We start from the raw sequence: 17,500 nt of genomic DNA on the forward strand, positions 1-17,500 counted from the left end.
ACACCAATCCAAAATCACAACCAACTAACAAAGCCATCACTTACAGACACAGCCAATTTTATCCTAAACGAATGTTCCTTGATATTTTTGGCCACGTCCTTGGATGCCTCTCTGGCTGCTTTGCCAGCTTCTTCCAGCTTCTCTTTGGCCACAGTAAAATTGTCCAAAAAGTTCTGGAGTAGGTAGAAAAAAATAAGGTGAGATTATGTATGTTTTTTAGGCGTTTTACAGTTCATGTGACACTTTTAGGTCATTTATGTTAGTTCTGGAGTAGGTAGAAAAAAATAAGGTGAGATTATGTATGTTTTTTTAGGGGTTTTACAGTTCATGTGACACTTTTAGGTCATTTATGTTTTTGTTTTTTAAGGGTTTTACGGCGCTTGCAACACATTAAGTCACATCAGCGCCAGTAAAAAGGAAGAAAATGGGATAGTACAAAGTTATAAAATTACAATTAAAGCACTCAAGATAAGGGAAGACAAAGTGGAATTGGTTTAAATAGAAAACAGATGTAGATTCCAAGAGCACACTATCATGTAGGATGGGACATGATGCCTGTTAGGCGATATTTCAATTTTTTCGGACAGGGACAACGCTGTTAATGGCCAGGTACTCTTTTTACACCTGAGTATGGTATTTTTAATTGAGCTTTTATATAGCACAATATCCACTAAATGTGCTCAAAGCGCTTGACAAGGGGATCCCTGACCAACAGCAACATTTAACATGTAGGACGGGACATGATGCCTGTTAGGCGATATTACAATTCTTTCAGCCAGGTACTCGTTTTACACCTGAGTACGGTGACAGAATATGAGTAAAGAGCCTTTTCCAAGGACTCAACTATGCGCTGAGTGAGGCTCAAACCCAGGACCTTCCGATCCGAAATCGAGTGTGTCATACCACAAGACCACATAGCCACATTAAATAATAATAATAATTTAATAATAATGCTGAAAACTTATATGGCGCTATAACTCCGAGACACAAGACTCTTAGCGCTTAAATTACAAATTTCTTTGGCTGACACATACTCATTCACACACACAAACAAACACACACACACACACAACACACAATAGAAACCAGACAGACCTATCTTGCTTCTCATAACATCTACTAAAGATGAAACAGATATGTTTTAAGCGAACATTTAAAAATAGACAAAGATTTATCTGTGATAGTTAGAACTGCTTGCTTACCATGAGCGAAGAGACAAACTTGTTGACAAAGGTGATTTTGGCCCTCCCCAGGGTGACTTTGATGTCCAAGTCGACGTTCTTGGTGTTGTCAAACCCTTTGCCCTTGGTACCGTCATGATACTGCATCATATTGAGGCTGAGAACGTCCGAGCCGCTCACACTCACTATCTGTATAGATGACAAGGGGTTTTTCATTCTTTAATAATAATAATAATAATAATAATAATAATAATAATAATAATAATAATAATAATAATAATAATAATAATAATAATAATAATAATAATAATAATAATATAGACCTGTAAATGAGCTCTATAAAAATTGACTGAAACTCTTCATAATTCGTAGCGGAAAAATCCAAAGAATCGAAATGAATAGTAAACAGCAAGCTCGCTTGAGCAAAGCAATGGCATAAAACTAATTTGCGAGGGAATTAATTAGGCTACCAACCATTGTTCCTTATAATTAGGCACAGAATTAGTGAAGAAACTAAAAACGGTCAATCAGTTTGTTTACAATATGATGCAATCGAGATGTGCTTGTACTTGTAGCAATCATTTAACTTTCGATTTGAAGGTGTCTACATAACGCACTTCCGGCATTCAAATATTTCTTTTTCATACTTTTACTGTCCTCCAGGTAAATGTGGTCAATATTGGCTTAGACGAAACAGTGAAATTTATCACTCAGCAGCTCAGTTAAAATTGGCTACCATTGGGATAACGATAGGTTTGAAAAAAGAAAAAATAATTTCACGAGGGCTGTGTGAAAATACACTGGGATGTGTTCAGACATGGCAATTCTAAAAAGCGTCGTTTAGCCTTGGCAATATATACATCGTTAATATAAATGGCCCATGAGCTATGCGTAGCGCTGTGGAACATTCCTTATTAACTTAACGGTCATTCGACTACGATTCATGAATTCTTTCTTTATTCAATTGGGACATGGGGTAAAAGCAACCCGGGTAAACTATGAATATAGTCGGTGTTAAAAATGATATTTTCCCCCATCAGCAATAATCCAAATTCCAAACTTGATATTCACAGCATTGATTGAAGCTTATCAAAGCTGATGGAGGAAATGAAAACCCTTGGCTAATTCCTTTGGCAATCAGCTGTCTGGATATTTCATTCAGCAAAGTGAGTGAAGCAGGCACTTATGTTGACAACAACAAGAAATGAAGTGAGTAGGAAAGTGCCAGAAGACAACAGAGAATAAACATTTCGAGGCAGCGATGGGGGCTCGAACCTGTGACTTTACTGGTACGATAACTCCGCCTGGCTGGGAAGATCGTGACTCTACCGCATGAGCTATCCACGCATGGATTTTCCCGGCCTGTTTGGTGATATTACAATTATTTTCCGACAAAGTCAACGCTGTTCATGGCCAGGGACTCATTTTACACCTGAGGACAGTGAGAGAATGTGAGTAAAGAGCCTTTTCCAAGGACTCAACTATGCGCTAAGCGAGAGCTCAAACCCGGGACCTTGCAATCCAAAAGTTAGTTTCATACCACAAGACCACATAGCTAATGTTTAATGTTGACTGCACAAAGTCATCCCCCCGTCGTTTACCTGTCTATGAACTGTCTCAGGGTCTGGGTCCAGAATGTCAATCCGTCTCACCAGGGCTGACATTCCCATTTTACTCTTGTACATGGACAGGCCTGCCTCTATACCTGCAAATGTCAGGGGAGGTAAATATAGTATATATCATATCAAATCTTGCATTCCTCCCTTTCCCAAAGGGGAGTCCTACTTACTTACTTACTTACTTATCCGAACCAGCGACCACCTGAGCTCTAGCCCTTCGGTCTTGTGCCATGACGTAGAAGTTAGACGTCTTTTGTAGTTGTTCCAGGTGACTATAAAGTGTGTTACTGATGCTTGGATTTGTGGGAGGAATGTGCATCTCAGGTCTTCAAGAGGTTGACATTCAAGCAAGTGGTGTGTTACTGTTTCATTGGGGTGTAGACAGGAAGGGGTTGTGTCTTTTGTAATTTTGCTTAAATGGTTGTTGAGCGGTATGTGTTGTGTTCTTAGTTGAAAGATGATGCTTTGCTGGTGTCTTCTGAGCTTATTTAGGCAATCAGTCTTTACAGGAGAGGTCATATGGGAAAAAATACATCTAGAGTCCTACCACTAAACAACATAAAGCAGCACACTTTATCATATTAAATCTACCCAAAGATATCGAGGAAGAAAAAAAAAAACAATATCAAAACATGGATGAATGGATGGATGGATAGACAGATGGATGGATGGATGGATGGATGGATGGATGAATGGATAGACAGATGGATGGATGGATGGATGGATGGATGGATGGATGGATGGATGGATGGATGGATGGATAGATGGATGGATGGATGGATGGATGGATGGATGGATATATGGATGGATGGATGGATGGATGAATGAATGAATGGATGGTTGGATGGATGGATGGATGGATAGATAGGTGAATGGGTGGATAGATGGATGGATGGATAGATGGGTGGATGGATGGTTGGATGGATGGATGGATGGATGGATGGATAGATGGATGGATATATGGATGGATGGATGGATGAATGGATGGATGGATGGATGGATGGTTGGATGGATGGATTGATGGATGGATGGATGGATGGTTGGATGAATGGATGGGTGGATGGATGGTTGGATGGATATATGGATGGATGGATAGATGGATGGATATATGGATGGATGGATGGATGGATGGATGGATGGATGGATGAATGGATGGATGGATGGATGGATAGATGGATGGATGGATGGATGGTTGGATGGATGGATTGATGGATGGATGGAAGGTTGGACCGATGCCTGCCAGACAAGTACGAAATAATTGAAAGATAAGAGATGCATAAATTAAATGGTGGTGGCAGTGGTAATGGTGGCAGGAGTAGTGGTAGTGATGGTGGTCGTAGTGCTAGTATTAACATAGCCTACCTCCAATATTGGCATCCATGATTAAATGTTTTTCATTACACAGACCCATACGGATTCCCTCTATAATTCCTCTCAGCTTGAGTTGAATCAGCTCCACAGGATCTTTATCGAAGGCTGAACAAAAAAAATGTGGTCGAGAAAAATACAGTCGTCTAGAATGTCATTTTGGTAAAGAAATATCAAATAACATTTTAGATTTCAATTCCAACCTCTTCATAAATAGTAAATAATTCATGTACGAAAAAAAAATCTCATTCACACAGTTATTGCATAATATATATATATAAAGCTACATTAGAAAATAGTAAAATTTAGAGTACAAAATCTTTTTTTTTTTCACAAATCCGAAGAAATTTTTCTTAGTTGATACGAGAGAGAGAGAGAGAGAGAGAGAGAGAGAGAGAGAGAGAGAGAGAGAGAGAGAGAGAGAGAGAGAGAGAAAGAGAGAGAGAGAGAGAGAGAAAGAGAGAGAGACAGAGAGAGAGAAAGAGAGAGAGCCTTACTTGCTTCCTTCTTCTTGGTTTCTAACTTCTGCGACAGAGATACGATGGAGGATGAGATGGAAGGTCTCCTGGCGACTGTCTTGGCAGCAGCGTCGGATTGCTCTGGATGCTCTTCCATCTCAAACTTCTTGGCAAACCTCATCACGCTGATGGGGGGGGGGAGGAAGAAAAGATTGTAAAACGTCACAATTTGGATCCTTCCACCCATCCAAGCATCCATCCATCCACCCATCAAACTATTTACCGATCCCTCCATCCATGTATCCACTTATCCATCCATCCACCCAACCATCCACTTATCCACCCAACCATCCACTTATCCATCCATCCACCCAACCATCCATCCATCCAACATCCATCCATCCACCCATCCATCTACCTATCCATCCATCCAACCACCCATCCATCCATCCACCAATCAAACCATTCATCCATCCATCCACCCATCCATCCATCCATCCGCATGTCCATCCATCCATCCATCCATCCACATGTCCATCCAGGATGGTCAGCTTTTTTTTCTGCTTTGTATGGCACTGTTCCATCCACACTGTTTTTCAAATCTATATCCCAGTACCAACCTTTTTGAGTTCCAACTCAACCCCTCTGACCTTTCTTACCTGAGAATGACCTCTTGGTGGATGATAAAGTCCAAAGTGGCAAACTGGGCCGTTACGGATTGGGCCGTGTTCTGGTAAACGGAGCTGAATTCTGGGCCTTTCTTGTCAGCCTGGGAAATAGGAGATGATGATGATGATGATGATGATGTGATGATGATGATGATGATGATGATAATGAAATGATAATGATATAAAGATGATGATAATGATGATGATGATGAGGTGATATGACAATGATGATGATGATGATGATGGTGATGATGATAAGGAGGAGGAGGAGGAGGAAGAGGCGGTAGGAAAAAAAAAAGAGGTTGATGATGATGATGACGATGATGATGATGCTGATGACGATGATGACGATGATGATGATGATGATGATGATGATGATGATGATGATGATAATGAAATATTGATCCAATGAGGAGACCAAGCATAAGCAAAGGTTCCTGCTATGGAGGATACACTTAAATGTTTACAAACTATAGATGATGATGAGGTGAGGTGCTATGGAGGATACACTTAAATGTTTACAAACTATAGATGATGATGAGGTGAGGTGCTATGGAGGATACACTTAAATGTTTACAAACTATAGATGATGATGAGGTGAGGTGCTATGGAGGATACACTTAAATGTTTACAAACTATAGATGATGATGATGTGAGGTGCTATGGAGGATACACTTAAATGTTTACAATCTATAGATGATGATGAGGTGAGGTGCTATGGAGGATACACTTAAATGTTTACAAACTATAGATGATGATGAGGTGAGGTGCTATGGAGGATACACTTAAATGTTTACAAACTATAGATGATGATGATGTGAGGTGCTATGGAGGATACACTTAAATGTTTACAAACTATAGATGATGATGAGGTGAGGTGCTATGGATGATACACTTAAATGTTTACAATCTATAGATGATGATGAGGTGAGGTGCTATGGAGGATACACTTAAATGTTTACAAACTATAGATGATGATGAGGTGAGGTGCTATGGAGGATACACTTAAATGTTTACAAACTATAGATGATGATGATGTGAGGTGCTATGGAGGATACACTTAAATGTTTACAAACTATAGATGATGATGAGGTGAGGTGCTATGGATGATACACTTAAATGTTTACAATCTATAGATGATGATGAGGTGAGGTGCTATGGAGGATACACTTAAATGTTTACAAACTATAGATGATGATGAGGTGAGGTGCTATGGAGGATACACTTAAATGTTTACAAACTATAGATGATCATGAGGTGAGGTGCTATGGAGGATACACTTAAATGTTTACAAACTATAGATTCAAAGCTGAATACAAAAATAGTACTTAACAAGAGAGATGATTTACAAGGAAAACAATAAAATAATCTCTCCAAAAAAAAAAAAAAAAAAAAAAGAACCAAGCATCCAACTGCCTCGCTTTCAGCTAAGGATCGCTGCCAGGACACGGGGGAAAAAACAAACAAACGCGCAATGCCAATCCAGAACAAAGACCAGAGCAATGTGGAAAGGAAAGAAGGGATAAAGGGGGGATAGATGACATAGCAGTCCTTGGGAGGTCAAAAGACCCTACCCAAGTTGATAGCCCTGGTTTACAACAGTATAGTAGCTGATGTGCGGCTATGTGGTCTAGTGGTACGACACTCGCTTTTGGATCGGAAGGTCCTGGGTTTGAGTCTCGCTAGCTCGGCGCATAGTTAAGTCCTTGGAGAAGGCTCTTTACTCACATTCTCTTACCGTACTCAAGTGTAAAATGAGTACCGGTCCGTTAACAGCGTTGCCTCTGTGGGAAAAAAATTGTAATATCGCCTAACAGGCGTCATGTCCCGTCCTACATGTTAAATGTTGCTGTTGCCCAGGGACCCCTTGTAAAGCGCTTTGAGCACGTTGATGGATATTGCACTAGACTATATAAAAGCTCCATTAATGAATAGTAAAGGTTTTGGAGAGACCGACCTGTAGAAAGTTGATGGTCAGAAGAGGCGTGTCATCGTTTTGTTTGGGCGTGTTGATGATGTTGACTATCTCTCCAGATGTAACTGAAATCAAATACAACCATCAAGATGATGATGTAAACGATGATGATGATGATAATGAGGGTGGTGATGACGACGATGATGACAACAATGACAACGAAGATGGCGACGATGATGATGATGATGATGATGATGATGATAGAGATAATAATTTGATTTTAATCTATAAAAGAAAAAAATTCAAAATAATTTTTATCTAAAGGATAGCAGAAGAATTTATTTTTTTTAAACGAAAAAAAAACAAAAAAAAAACAAAAAAAACAACACTTTTATCATATCAAACTGTATTTAAAAAGGCATTTACATCATCGTTGATAACGATTTTCTCATACATCGTTGTAACTCGATACAATGTATTAACAGCTAGTTTTCTACAATTGTGTATTGAAGGTCTTTGATTACATAAATTCAAATTAGGTCACAACACAGCATTTTATCATAGATTACATAAATTTCAATAAAGAGATTCCAAAGTAAACAAGATTCGTTTTTAAAAATAAAATAATCGTCTGTATGGCAATCATCGTCTTGAAATATTAATGAACAAAAATAAATCTTATAGGCTTGAAAGACAACAAAATACCAAACACAGAATGTTTCAGGCTCAAAACCCTTCTTCAGCCAATAAAAAAATAGTAAAAACATTAATTTAAAAAAAAAAAAAAATTAAATAAATTAAAAAATTACGCCCTTTCGCACGGCACCTTTAGATATATATGAATGTTGGTGAGTACTTGTAGATACTAGAGTGCTCAATAATATAAATTAGAGCATGTAACATAAATAAAGACACTCAAATTCTATTTTGTCAAGACGATCGTTGACCAACACCGAAAGGATCTTGACCAACACCGAAAGGATCTTGACCAACACTGAAACGATCTTGACCAACACTGAAACGATCTTGACCAACACTGAAACGATCTTGACCAACACTGAAACGATCTTGACCAACACCGAAACGATCTTGACCAACACTGAAACGATCTTGACCAACACCGAAACGATCTTGACCAACACCGAAACGATCTTGACCAACACCGAAATGATCTTGACCAACACCGAAATGATCTTGACCAACACCGAAACGATTGTTGACCAACACCGAAATGATCGTTGACCAACACCGAAACGATCTTGACCAACAACGAAACGATCTTGACCAACACTGAAACGATCTTGACCAACACCAAAACGATCTTGACCAACACCGAAACGATCTTGACCAACACCGAAACGATCTTGACCAACACCGAAACGATCTTGACCAACACTGAAACGATCTTGACCAACACCGAAACGATCTTGACCAACACCGAAATGATCGTTGACCAACACTGAAACGATCTTGACCAACACCGAAACAATCGTCATGACAGAATACAATGTAAGTGTCCTTATTTATTTACTTATTTACAATATATATAAAAAAAACATCAGAGAGATAGGGAGGGGAGAGAAAGCAAATGAAAGATGTTAATAATAACAACATTCAACAGAAAAAGTGGGTATTTAAAATTTAAAAAAAAAACAAAAAAAAAAACAACATTTCAGTATATCGAAACACCAACCATTGCATTTCCTGAGCTGTTCAATTATTCCTGGAGTCACTGCAGACGTCAGACACACAAACACACAAAATGAAATCATTGATTAATTCTCGATAATAAACGGTGGGATGCAATCAAAACAACCATCACAGACCTACCAAATTGGAAAACTTCAAATTTAGTCATTTTTGATGTCCATTTTTAGTAATTTGACAAGGAAATTCGTAATTTCTGAAATTGTGTACAAACAACCACAATATTATTATTATTATTATTATTATTATTATTATTATTATTATTATTATTATTATTATTATTATTATTATTATTATTATTATTATTATTATTATTATTATTATTATTATAGTAGTAGTAGTAGTAGTAGTATAAGTTAGTAGTAGTAGTATAGTAGTAGTAGTAGTAGTAGTAGTAGTAGTAGTAGTAGTAGTAGTAGTAGTAGTAGTAGTAGAAGTAGTAGTAGTAGTAGTAGTAGTAGTAGTAGTAGTAGTAGTAGTAGTAGTAGTAGTAGTAGTAGTAGTAGTAGTAGTAGTAGTAGTAGTAGTAGTAGTAGTAGTAGTAGTAGTAGTAGTAGTAGTAGTATTAGTAGGAGTAGTAGTAGTAGTAGTAGTAGTAGTAATAGTAGTAGTAGTAGTAGTAGTAGTAGTAGTAGTAGTAGTAGTAGTAGTAGTAGTAGTAGTAGTAGTAGTAGTAGTTCTACTTCTTCTTCTTATCATTATTATTATTATTGTTATTATTATTATTATTATTATTATTATTATTATTATTATTATTATTATTATTATTATTATTATTATTATTATTACTATTATTATTATTATTATTATTATTATTATTATTATTATTATTATTATTATTATTATTATTATTATTATTATTATTTAGTAGTTTAGTAGATATTGCCCTATATAAAAGCGCATTAAAAAATTAAAAAACAGTTAACTCAAAAATTAAGATAAAATGATGGAGTGAACTGCAAAATATTTAGAAACCATGGTTATGGTACGAAACATAAACATCTCAAAATATTGGTAAATCTGGTGAAAAGTACTTTTGAGACTAAAGTTCTATCCAAAGGGTAGCAAGCAATTGTCTATTTCACGCTATAGAAACTGGGATCAACTCCAGCTCCGTGGGCCCCGTAGTTCTGAAGGAATACTGTTTATGGCATGGGGCAGCGTGGCTCAGCGGTACGGTCTTTACTTCGTACCCAAAAGGTACCGAGTTCGATCACCCGCCGCTGCGTTGTGTGACCTTGAGCAAGTCACCTAGCCCTAACTCACTTTGCGGCGCTGTACTGCAACCGACGCCTGGGTTATTCCAGTCTTCCGTTGGAATAGACCCTAAAGACAAATTTCCCCTTGGGGATGAATAAAGGGAATTTTTATTATTATTTCTTTTTTATTTTTTAAACTTAGAATTTTAAAAATAAAATAAAAGAAGTGTTATGAACTTGAGACAAAAGCCAAAATCAATCCGTGCTGGAAAGTGACAAGGCAGTTATTTTGTTTGTTATGGAAGCAGAAAACAGTCTTTGTACACTACAAACGAAGATTTGGGGAAGGTGGGAAGGGGGGAAGAGAGGTATATGGACAGGTAGAAAGAGAAAGAAAGACAGAGAGAGAGGGAGAGAGAGAGAGAGAGAGAGAGAGAGAGAGAGAGAGAGAGAGAGAGAGAGAGAGAGAGAGAGAGAGAGAGGCATCAGGATAAAAGATTTGACAAGAGTGGGGGAAAGAGTCCGGGGGATAGGGGGGGGGGAGTGATAGCAGACACTTACATTTATACTGCAGATGCTGCAAGTAAATCCCGCCGAGGTAAGCGTCCACCACTAGATCAAAGGTCCTCTTCTTCATGGTGGTACCGATGGAGGCCACCACAAACTTGATGAGGGGTTCCTCTCTAGAGTCCACCGTGTCAAACACCTCCAGGACAACCTGTGCGTGTGTGTGGATGGATGGGTGAAATGCTCATCATCATCTTCATGGATATAATACAGTGCTTCCTCCAAGAAATTGTCAAAAAGGAGGATTTTTTTAGAAGCCCACCTAGGGGGGTCTGGGGACATGCTCCCCCGGAAAGTTTTTAAAATTGACATGCCATTTGGAGCCACTTTGGCATCAAAATTATGATTTTTTTCAGCAAATCTTTTTTTCTTGAAATGTTCCGCGGATATTTCTCTTGGTTTTTGACAAATGCGGATTCCTCACGGATCATTAAAAATGCGGAAATCCGAATAAAAGCGGAAAAGAGGAAGCACTGGTAATATTGTTACACTGGAGGAATGAATGAATGAGTAAATATGGCTGCGCTGTCTCCATGGATGCTTGCTGTTTGTTTTATATAATGTTTTTAAGGGTTTTACGGCACTTGCTTGAATGTCAACCTCTTGAAGACCTGAGATGCACATTCCTTCCACCAAATCCAAGCATCAGTAACAAACTTTATAGTCACCTGGAACAACTACAAAAGACGTCTAACTTCTATATCATGGCACAAGACCGAAGGGCTAGAGCTCAGGTGGTCGCTGGTTCGGATAAGTAAGTAAGTAAGTAAGAATTTTTACGCGCTTGCAACACATTTAGGTCATATCAGCACCAATAAAAAGGAAGAAAATGGGATAGTAAAAAGTTATAGAATTACAATTAAAGCATCCAAGAAAAGGTAAGACAAGGGGAAATTGGTTCAAAAAGGAAATAGATGTAGATTCCAAGAGCACACTATCAAATCACCTAAAAGTCTCATCCAGACATAAGCATAGGTCCCTACTAAGAGGAATACACTCAAATGTTTACAAATCATATATAATATGTATACAAAACTTAATACAGTGCATGACAGAGATGATTTACTGGGAAAAAAATATCACCTCCCAAAATTCTATCTATACATTTTACTGTTTCCCTCTCAGCCAGGGAATCTGGCCAGGGCCAGGACAAAACCAAGTAATCTCATTCAAAGACAAAGACAGAAAGCAAGTTGGAAAACAGATATAGGGGGATAGAAGACACAATAAGTACCTCCCTACCCACTCTGGGAGGTCAGGAACCCCACCCAGGACACGCTGTGAATGTGTGTGTTACTTCTAGTGTGTCAGTCTGTTTCTAGTATTCAGTTAGTAATTTGTTTCCATACACTGGGGAATAGAGTTACATTTTCAGGGCTGCCAACCTCTCTCAATAAAAAGAAAAAGTGTAGGATTGCTTGTCAAAAAGACTCAAATTTTGACAAAAAGTGTTGGGTCATATTGTGCGGCTATGTGGTTTTGTGGTATGTCACTCGCTTTCATATCAGAAGGTCCTGGGTTCAAGCCTTGCTCGGCGCATGGTTGAGTCCTTGGAAAAGGCTCTTTACTCACATTCTCTTTCTTACCCTACTCAGGTATAAAATGAGTACCTGGCCATTAACACCGTTGTCATCGTCCGAAAAAATTATAATATTGCCTGTAGGTGTCATGTCTTGTCCTAAATGTTAAATGTTGCTGTTGGACAGGGACGCACGCGCTTATAAAGCGCTTTGAGCACATTTAGTGGATATTGCTCTATATAAAAGCTAAATTTTCGAAATAACTGATTCTTATAAAAATAAATTGAGTAGATGAAACAGTTCAGAAGATTAAAGAAAATTTAAAAAAACAAAATTATGACTCAATGCAAACTAAACTCATCAAACAACAACTGTGTAACTGACTATAGATAGAACGAAGATGACGTTACAGGTCACTGTGTAACTGACTAGAGATAGAACAAAGATGACGTTACAGGTCACTGTGTAACTGACTATAGATAGAACAAAGATGACGTTACAGGTCACTGTGTAACTGACTATAGATAGAACAAAGATGACGTTACAGGTCACCGTGTAACTGACTATAGATAAAACAAAGATGACGTTACAGGTCACTGTGTAACTGACTATAGATAGAACAAAGATGACGTTACAGGTCACCGTGTAACTGACTATAGATAGAACAAAGATGACGTTACAGGTCACTGTGTAACTGACTATAGATAGAACAAAGATGACGTTACAGGTCACTGTGTAACTGACTATAGATAGAACGAAGATGACGTTACAGGTCACTGTGTAACTGACTATAGATAGAACAAAGAGGACGTTACAGGTCACTGTGTAACTGACTATAGATAGAACAAAGATGACGTTACAGGTCACTGTGTAACTGACTATAGATAGAACAAAGATGACGTTACAGGTCACCGTGTAACTGACTATAGATAGAACAAAGATGACGTTACAGGTCACTGTGTAACTGACTATAGATAGAACAAAGATGACGTTACAGGTCACTGTGTAACTGACTATAGATAGAACGAAGATGACGTTACAGGTCACTGTGTAACTGACTATAGATAGAACGAAGATGACGTTACAGGTCACTGTGTAACTGACTATAGATAGAACGAAGATGATGTTACAGGTCACTGTGTAACTGACTATAGATAGAACAAAGAGGACGTTACAGGTCACTGTGTAACTGACTATAGATAGAACAAAGAGGACGTTACAGGTCACCGTGTAACTGACTATAGATAGAACAAAGAGGACGTTACAGGTCACCGTGTAACTGACTATAGATAGAACGAAGATGACGTTACAGGTCACTGTGTAACTGACTATAGATAGAACGAAGATGATGTTACAGGTCACTGTGTAACTGACTATAGATAGAACAAAGAGGACGTTACAGGTCACTGTGTAACTGACTATAGATAGAACAAAGAGGACGTTACAGGTCACCGTGTAACTGACTATAGATAGAACAAAGAGGACGTTACAGGTCACCGTGTAACTGACTATAGATAGAACAAAGAGGACGTTACAGGTCACCGTGTAACTGACTATAGATAGAACAAAGAGGACGTTACAGGTCACTGTGTAACTGACTATAGATAGAACAAAGATGACGTTACAGGTCACTGTGTAACTGACTATAGATAGAACAAAGATGACGTTACAGGTCACTGTGTAACTGACTATAGATAGAACAAAGATGACGTTACAGGTCACTGTGTAACTGACTATAGATAGAACAAAGATGACGTTACAGGTCACTGTGTAACTGACTATAGATAGAACAAAGATGACGTTACAGGTCACTGTGTAACTGACTATAGATAGAACAAAGATGACGTTACAGGTCACTGTGTAACTGACTATAGATAGAACAAAGATGACGTTACAGGTCACTGTGTAACTGACTATAGATAGAACAAAGATGACGTTACAGGTCACTGTGTAACTGACTATAGATAGAACAAAGATGACGTTACAGGTCACTGTGTAACTGACTATAGATAGAACAAAGATGACGTTACAGGTCACTGTGTAACTGACTATAGATAGAACAAGATGACGTTACAGGTCACTGTGTAACTGACTATAGATAGAACAAAGATGACGTTACAGGTCACTGTGTAACTGACTATAGATAGAACAAAGAGACGTTACAGGTCACTGTGTAACTGACTATAGATAGAACAAAGATGACGTTACAGGTCACTGTGTAACTGACTATAGATAGAACAAAGAGACGTTACAGGTCACTGTGTAACTGACTATAGATAGAACAAAGATGACGTTACAGGTCACTGTGTAATGACTATAGATAGAACAAAGATGACGTTACAGGTCACTGTGTAACTGACTATAGATAGAACAAAGATGACATTACAGGTCACTGTGTAACTGACTATAGATAGAACAAAGATGACGTTACAGGTCACTGTGTAACTGACTATAGATAGAACAAAGGACGTTACAGGTCACTGTGTAACTGACTAAGATAGAACAAAGATGACATTACAGGTCACTGTGTAACTGACTATAGATAGAACAAAGAGGACGTTACAGGTCACTGTGTAACTGACTATAGATAGAACAAAGAGGACGTTACAGGTCACTGTGTAACTGACTATAGATAGAACAAAGATGACGTTACAGGTCACTGTGTAACTGACTATAGATAGAACAAAGATGACGTTACAGGTCACTGTGTATGACTATGATAGAACAAGTGACGTTACAGGTCACTGTGTAATGACTATAGATAGAACAATGACGTTACAGGTCACTGTGTAACTGACTATAGATAGAACAAGATGACGTTACAGGTCACTGTGTAACTGACTATAGATAGAACTAAGATGACATTACAGGTCACTGTGTAACTGACTATAGATAGAACAAAGATGACGTTACAGGTCACTGTGTAACTGACTATAGATAGAACAAAGATGACGTTACAGGTCACTGTGTAACTGACTATAGATAGAACAAAGATGACGTTACAGGTCACTGTGTAACTGACTATAGATAGAACAAAGATGACGTTACAGGTCACTGTGTAACTGACTATAGATAGAACAAAGATGACGTTACAGGTCACTGTGTAACTGACTATAGATAGAACAAAGATGACGTTACAGGTCACTGTGTAACTGATATAGATAGAACAAAGATGACGTTACAGGTCACTGTGTAACTGACTATAGATAGAACAAAGATGACGTTACAGGTCACTGTGTAACTGACTATAGATAGAACAAAGATGACGTTACAGGTCACTGTGTAACTGACTATAGATAGAACGAAGATGACATTACAGGTCACTGTGTAACTGACTATAGATAGAACAAAGATGACGTTACAGGTCACTGTGTAACTGACTATAGATAGAACAAAGATGACGTTACAGGTCACTGTGTAACTGACTAGAGATAGAACAAAGATGACGTTACAGGTCTTTGTTATCGTTTTTTGCCATCCACTACTACTACTACTACTACGACTACTACTACTACTACTTTCACATTCATTCGACTTCATTATTGGTTTTACAAATGATCTGATAGAAATCATGGGACTTGCCTCGTGGACTTGGAAGGACAAAGTCAGCTCAGTCAAGTTGGTGAACTTGGTTGTCTTGGACTTCATGAGCTGAGGCTGTGGAAGAAGAGGAAGAGGAAGATAGCAATGATGAAGATGATGATGATGGCGATGATGATGATGGCGATGAGTGTATTACTACTACTAATACTACTACTCTTACTACTACTACTACTACTACTACTACTACTACTACTACTACTACTATTGCTACTACTTACTACTACTACCATTACTACTACTACTACTATTACTACTACTACTACTATTGCTACTACTACTACTACTACTACTACTACTACTACTACTACTACTACTTACTACTACTACTTCTGTTACTACTACTACTACTACTACCACAACAGCAATGAGTATACTACTACTACTACTACTACTACCACAACAGCAATGAGTTTACTACTACTACTAATAGTATTACTATTACTACTACTATAACCACTACTACTACTACTACTACTACTACTACTACTACTACTACTACTACTGCCACCACCACCACTACCACAACAGCCACTACCACTACTACCACCACTACTACTACTCATACTACTACTACTACCATCACCACTATCATTAATTATAAATACATACTGCTGAGGCAGTCCTGAGTGTGAGACGAGACAGCTCCACGTCCTCCCCTGCATTCACGATGTTCGTCAACTCAACATTATCAAAATGTTGCTCCTGACAGAAAAAAAAAAAGAAAAAAAAAAAGGAAGTTAAGAAAAAAGTGATGTTGTTTGTTTTTGTTTTTTTGGTGTTTAACGGCGCTTTCGACACTATTTAGGTTATTTAAGCGCCCGTTTCTGTCTTTTATCAATTTTTATCGTCCTTGAGGGGCCATAGCTGCTCAATCGTGTTGTACTGTTGTAATAAAATTTGTATAAAATCATAATATCCTACCACAACACACATCAAGGGGGGGGGGGGGGTACCCAATACCTCTATAGAGCACTGGCTTCACAAGCAAAAGGGAAAGAGATCGATTGTAGGTGAAGTCGAGATTTTTTTTTCAGACCACACTCTCCATCCCAGCAGTGACTGATTGAGTAGCTGGGTCTGTTAGATCAGATGGAAAGTACTTTGTGATAGACTAGCGTCCTATCCTAAGGGTAGCTGACAATTGCTGTCGTCGGTTTTAAGCCATAGATAGCGGAATAAACGCCGGCTCCGTGGGCCGAGTGGCTCTGAAGGACATACGACAAAGAGTTGCTTATCTCATCAAGAAATGAGAATCTATCACAGCCTGGAAACAAAGCCAGTGTTTGTTAAACTATCATCATCATCATCATCATCATCATCATCATCTTCATCTTTGCCATCAATAGAGACTCACCACAGGAACTGATTCAGAACTTTCCGATAAGGGAATGCTTTGTTATAGACTGTCAAGTTCTCACTAACTTTTATCAAATCAGACGATAAACGTAATTTTGTGTGTTGGTATGGGATATCAGGCTGGCGGATATTGCGAGTGTTTTAGCTAGATGCATAACATCATCAATCGTGACTCACCATAGGAACTTGTTCAGGGCTTTCTGGGAAGGGGATGCTCTGAATGAGTTTGATGATTCCTATCAGTTTGGTGTCCGAGATGGCCACGGATACCAGGGGTAGCTCTCCTTTCACTCGCATTCTGGTGAATGGAGAGAATATGACAGTTGGATCAAATGAATA

The 17,500-nt window shown here is 38.3% G+C and overlaps 1 protein-coding gene across 1 annotated transcript in view; it reads right to left on the reverse strand.

The window, feature by feature from the left end:
• Positions 1-17,500, reverse strand: part of LOC144960489 (intermembrane lipid transfer protein VPS13A-like) — a 215,573-nt gene that overhangs the window by 133,002 nt on the left and 65,071 nt on the right. Inside the window, exons 21-32 of the mRNA XM_078893643.1 lie at positions 17,339-17,459; positions 16,415-16,507; positions 15,785-15,859; positions 10,677-10,833; positions 8,903-8,941; positions 7,252-7,334; positions 5,286-5,395; positions 4,666-4,811; positions 4,163-4,276; positions 2,783-2,886; positions 1,203-1,370; positions 45-173 (exon numbers count right to left, since the gene is read on the reverse strand). Coding sequence (XP_078749769.1) covers positions 45-173; positions 1,203-1,370; positions 2,783-2,886; positions 4,163-4,276; positions 4,666-4,811; positions 5,286-5,395; positions 7,252-7,334; positions 8,903-8,941; positions 10,677-10,833; positions 15,785-15,859; positions 16,415-16,507; positions 17,339-17,459 — 1,339 coding nt within the window. The remainder of the gene's footprint in view (positions 1-44; positions 174-1,202; positions 1,371-2,782; positions 2,887-4,162; positions 4,277-4,665; positions 4,812-5,285; positions 5,396-7,251; positions 7,335-8,902; positions 8,942-10,676; positions 10,834-15,784; positions 15,860-16,414; positions 16,508-17,338; positions 17,460-17,500) is intronic.

This window comes from Berghia stephanieae, chromosome 15 (assembly GCF_034508935.2).
Source record: "Berghia stephanieae isolate SIO BIC M18660-M18661 chromosome 15, UCSD_Bste_1.3, whole genome shotgun sequence".
In the NCBI taxonomy this organism is placed as follows: Eukaryota; Metazoa; Mollusca; class Gastropoda; order Nudibranchia; family Aeolidiidae; genus Berghia; species Berghia stephanieae.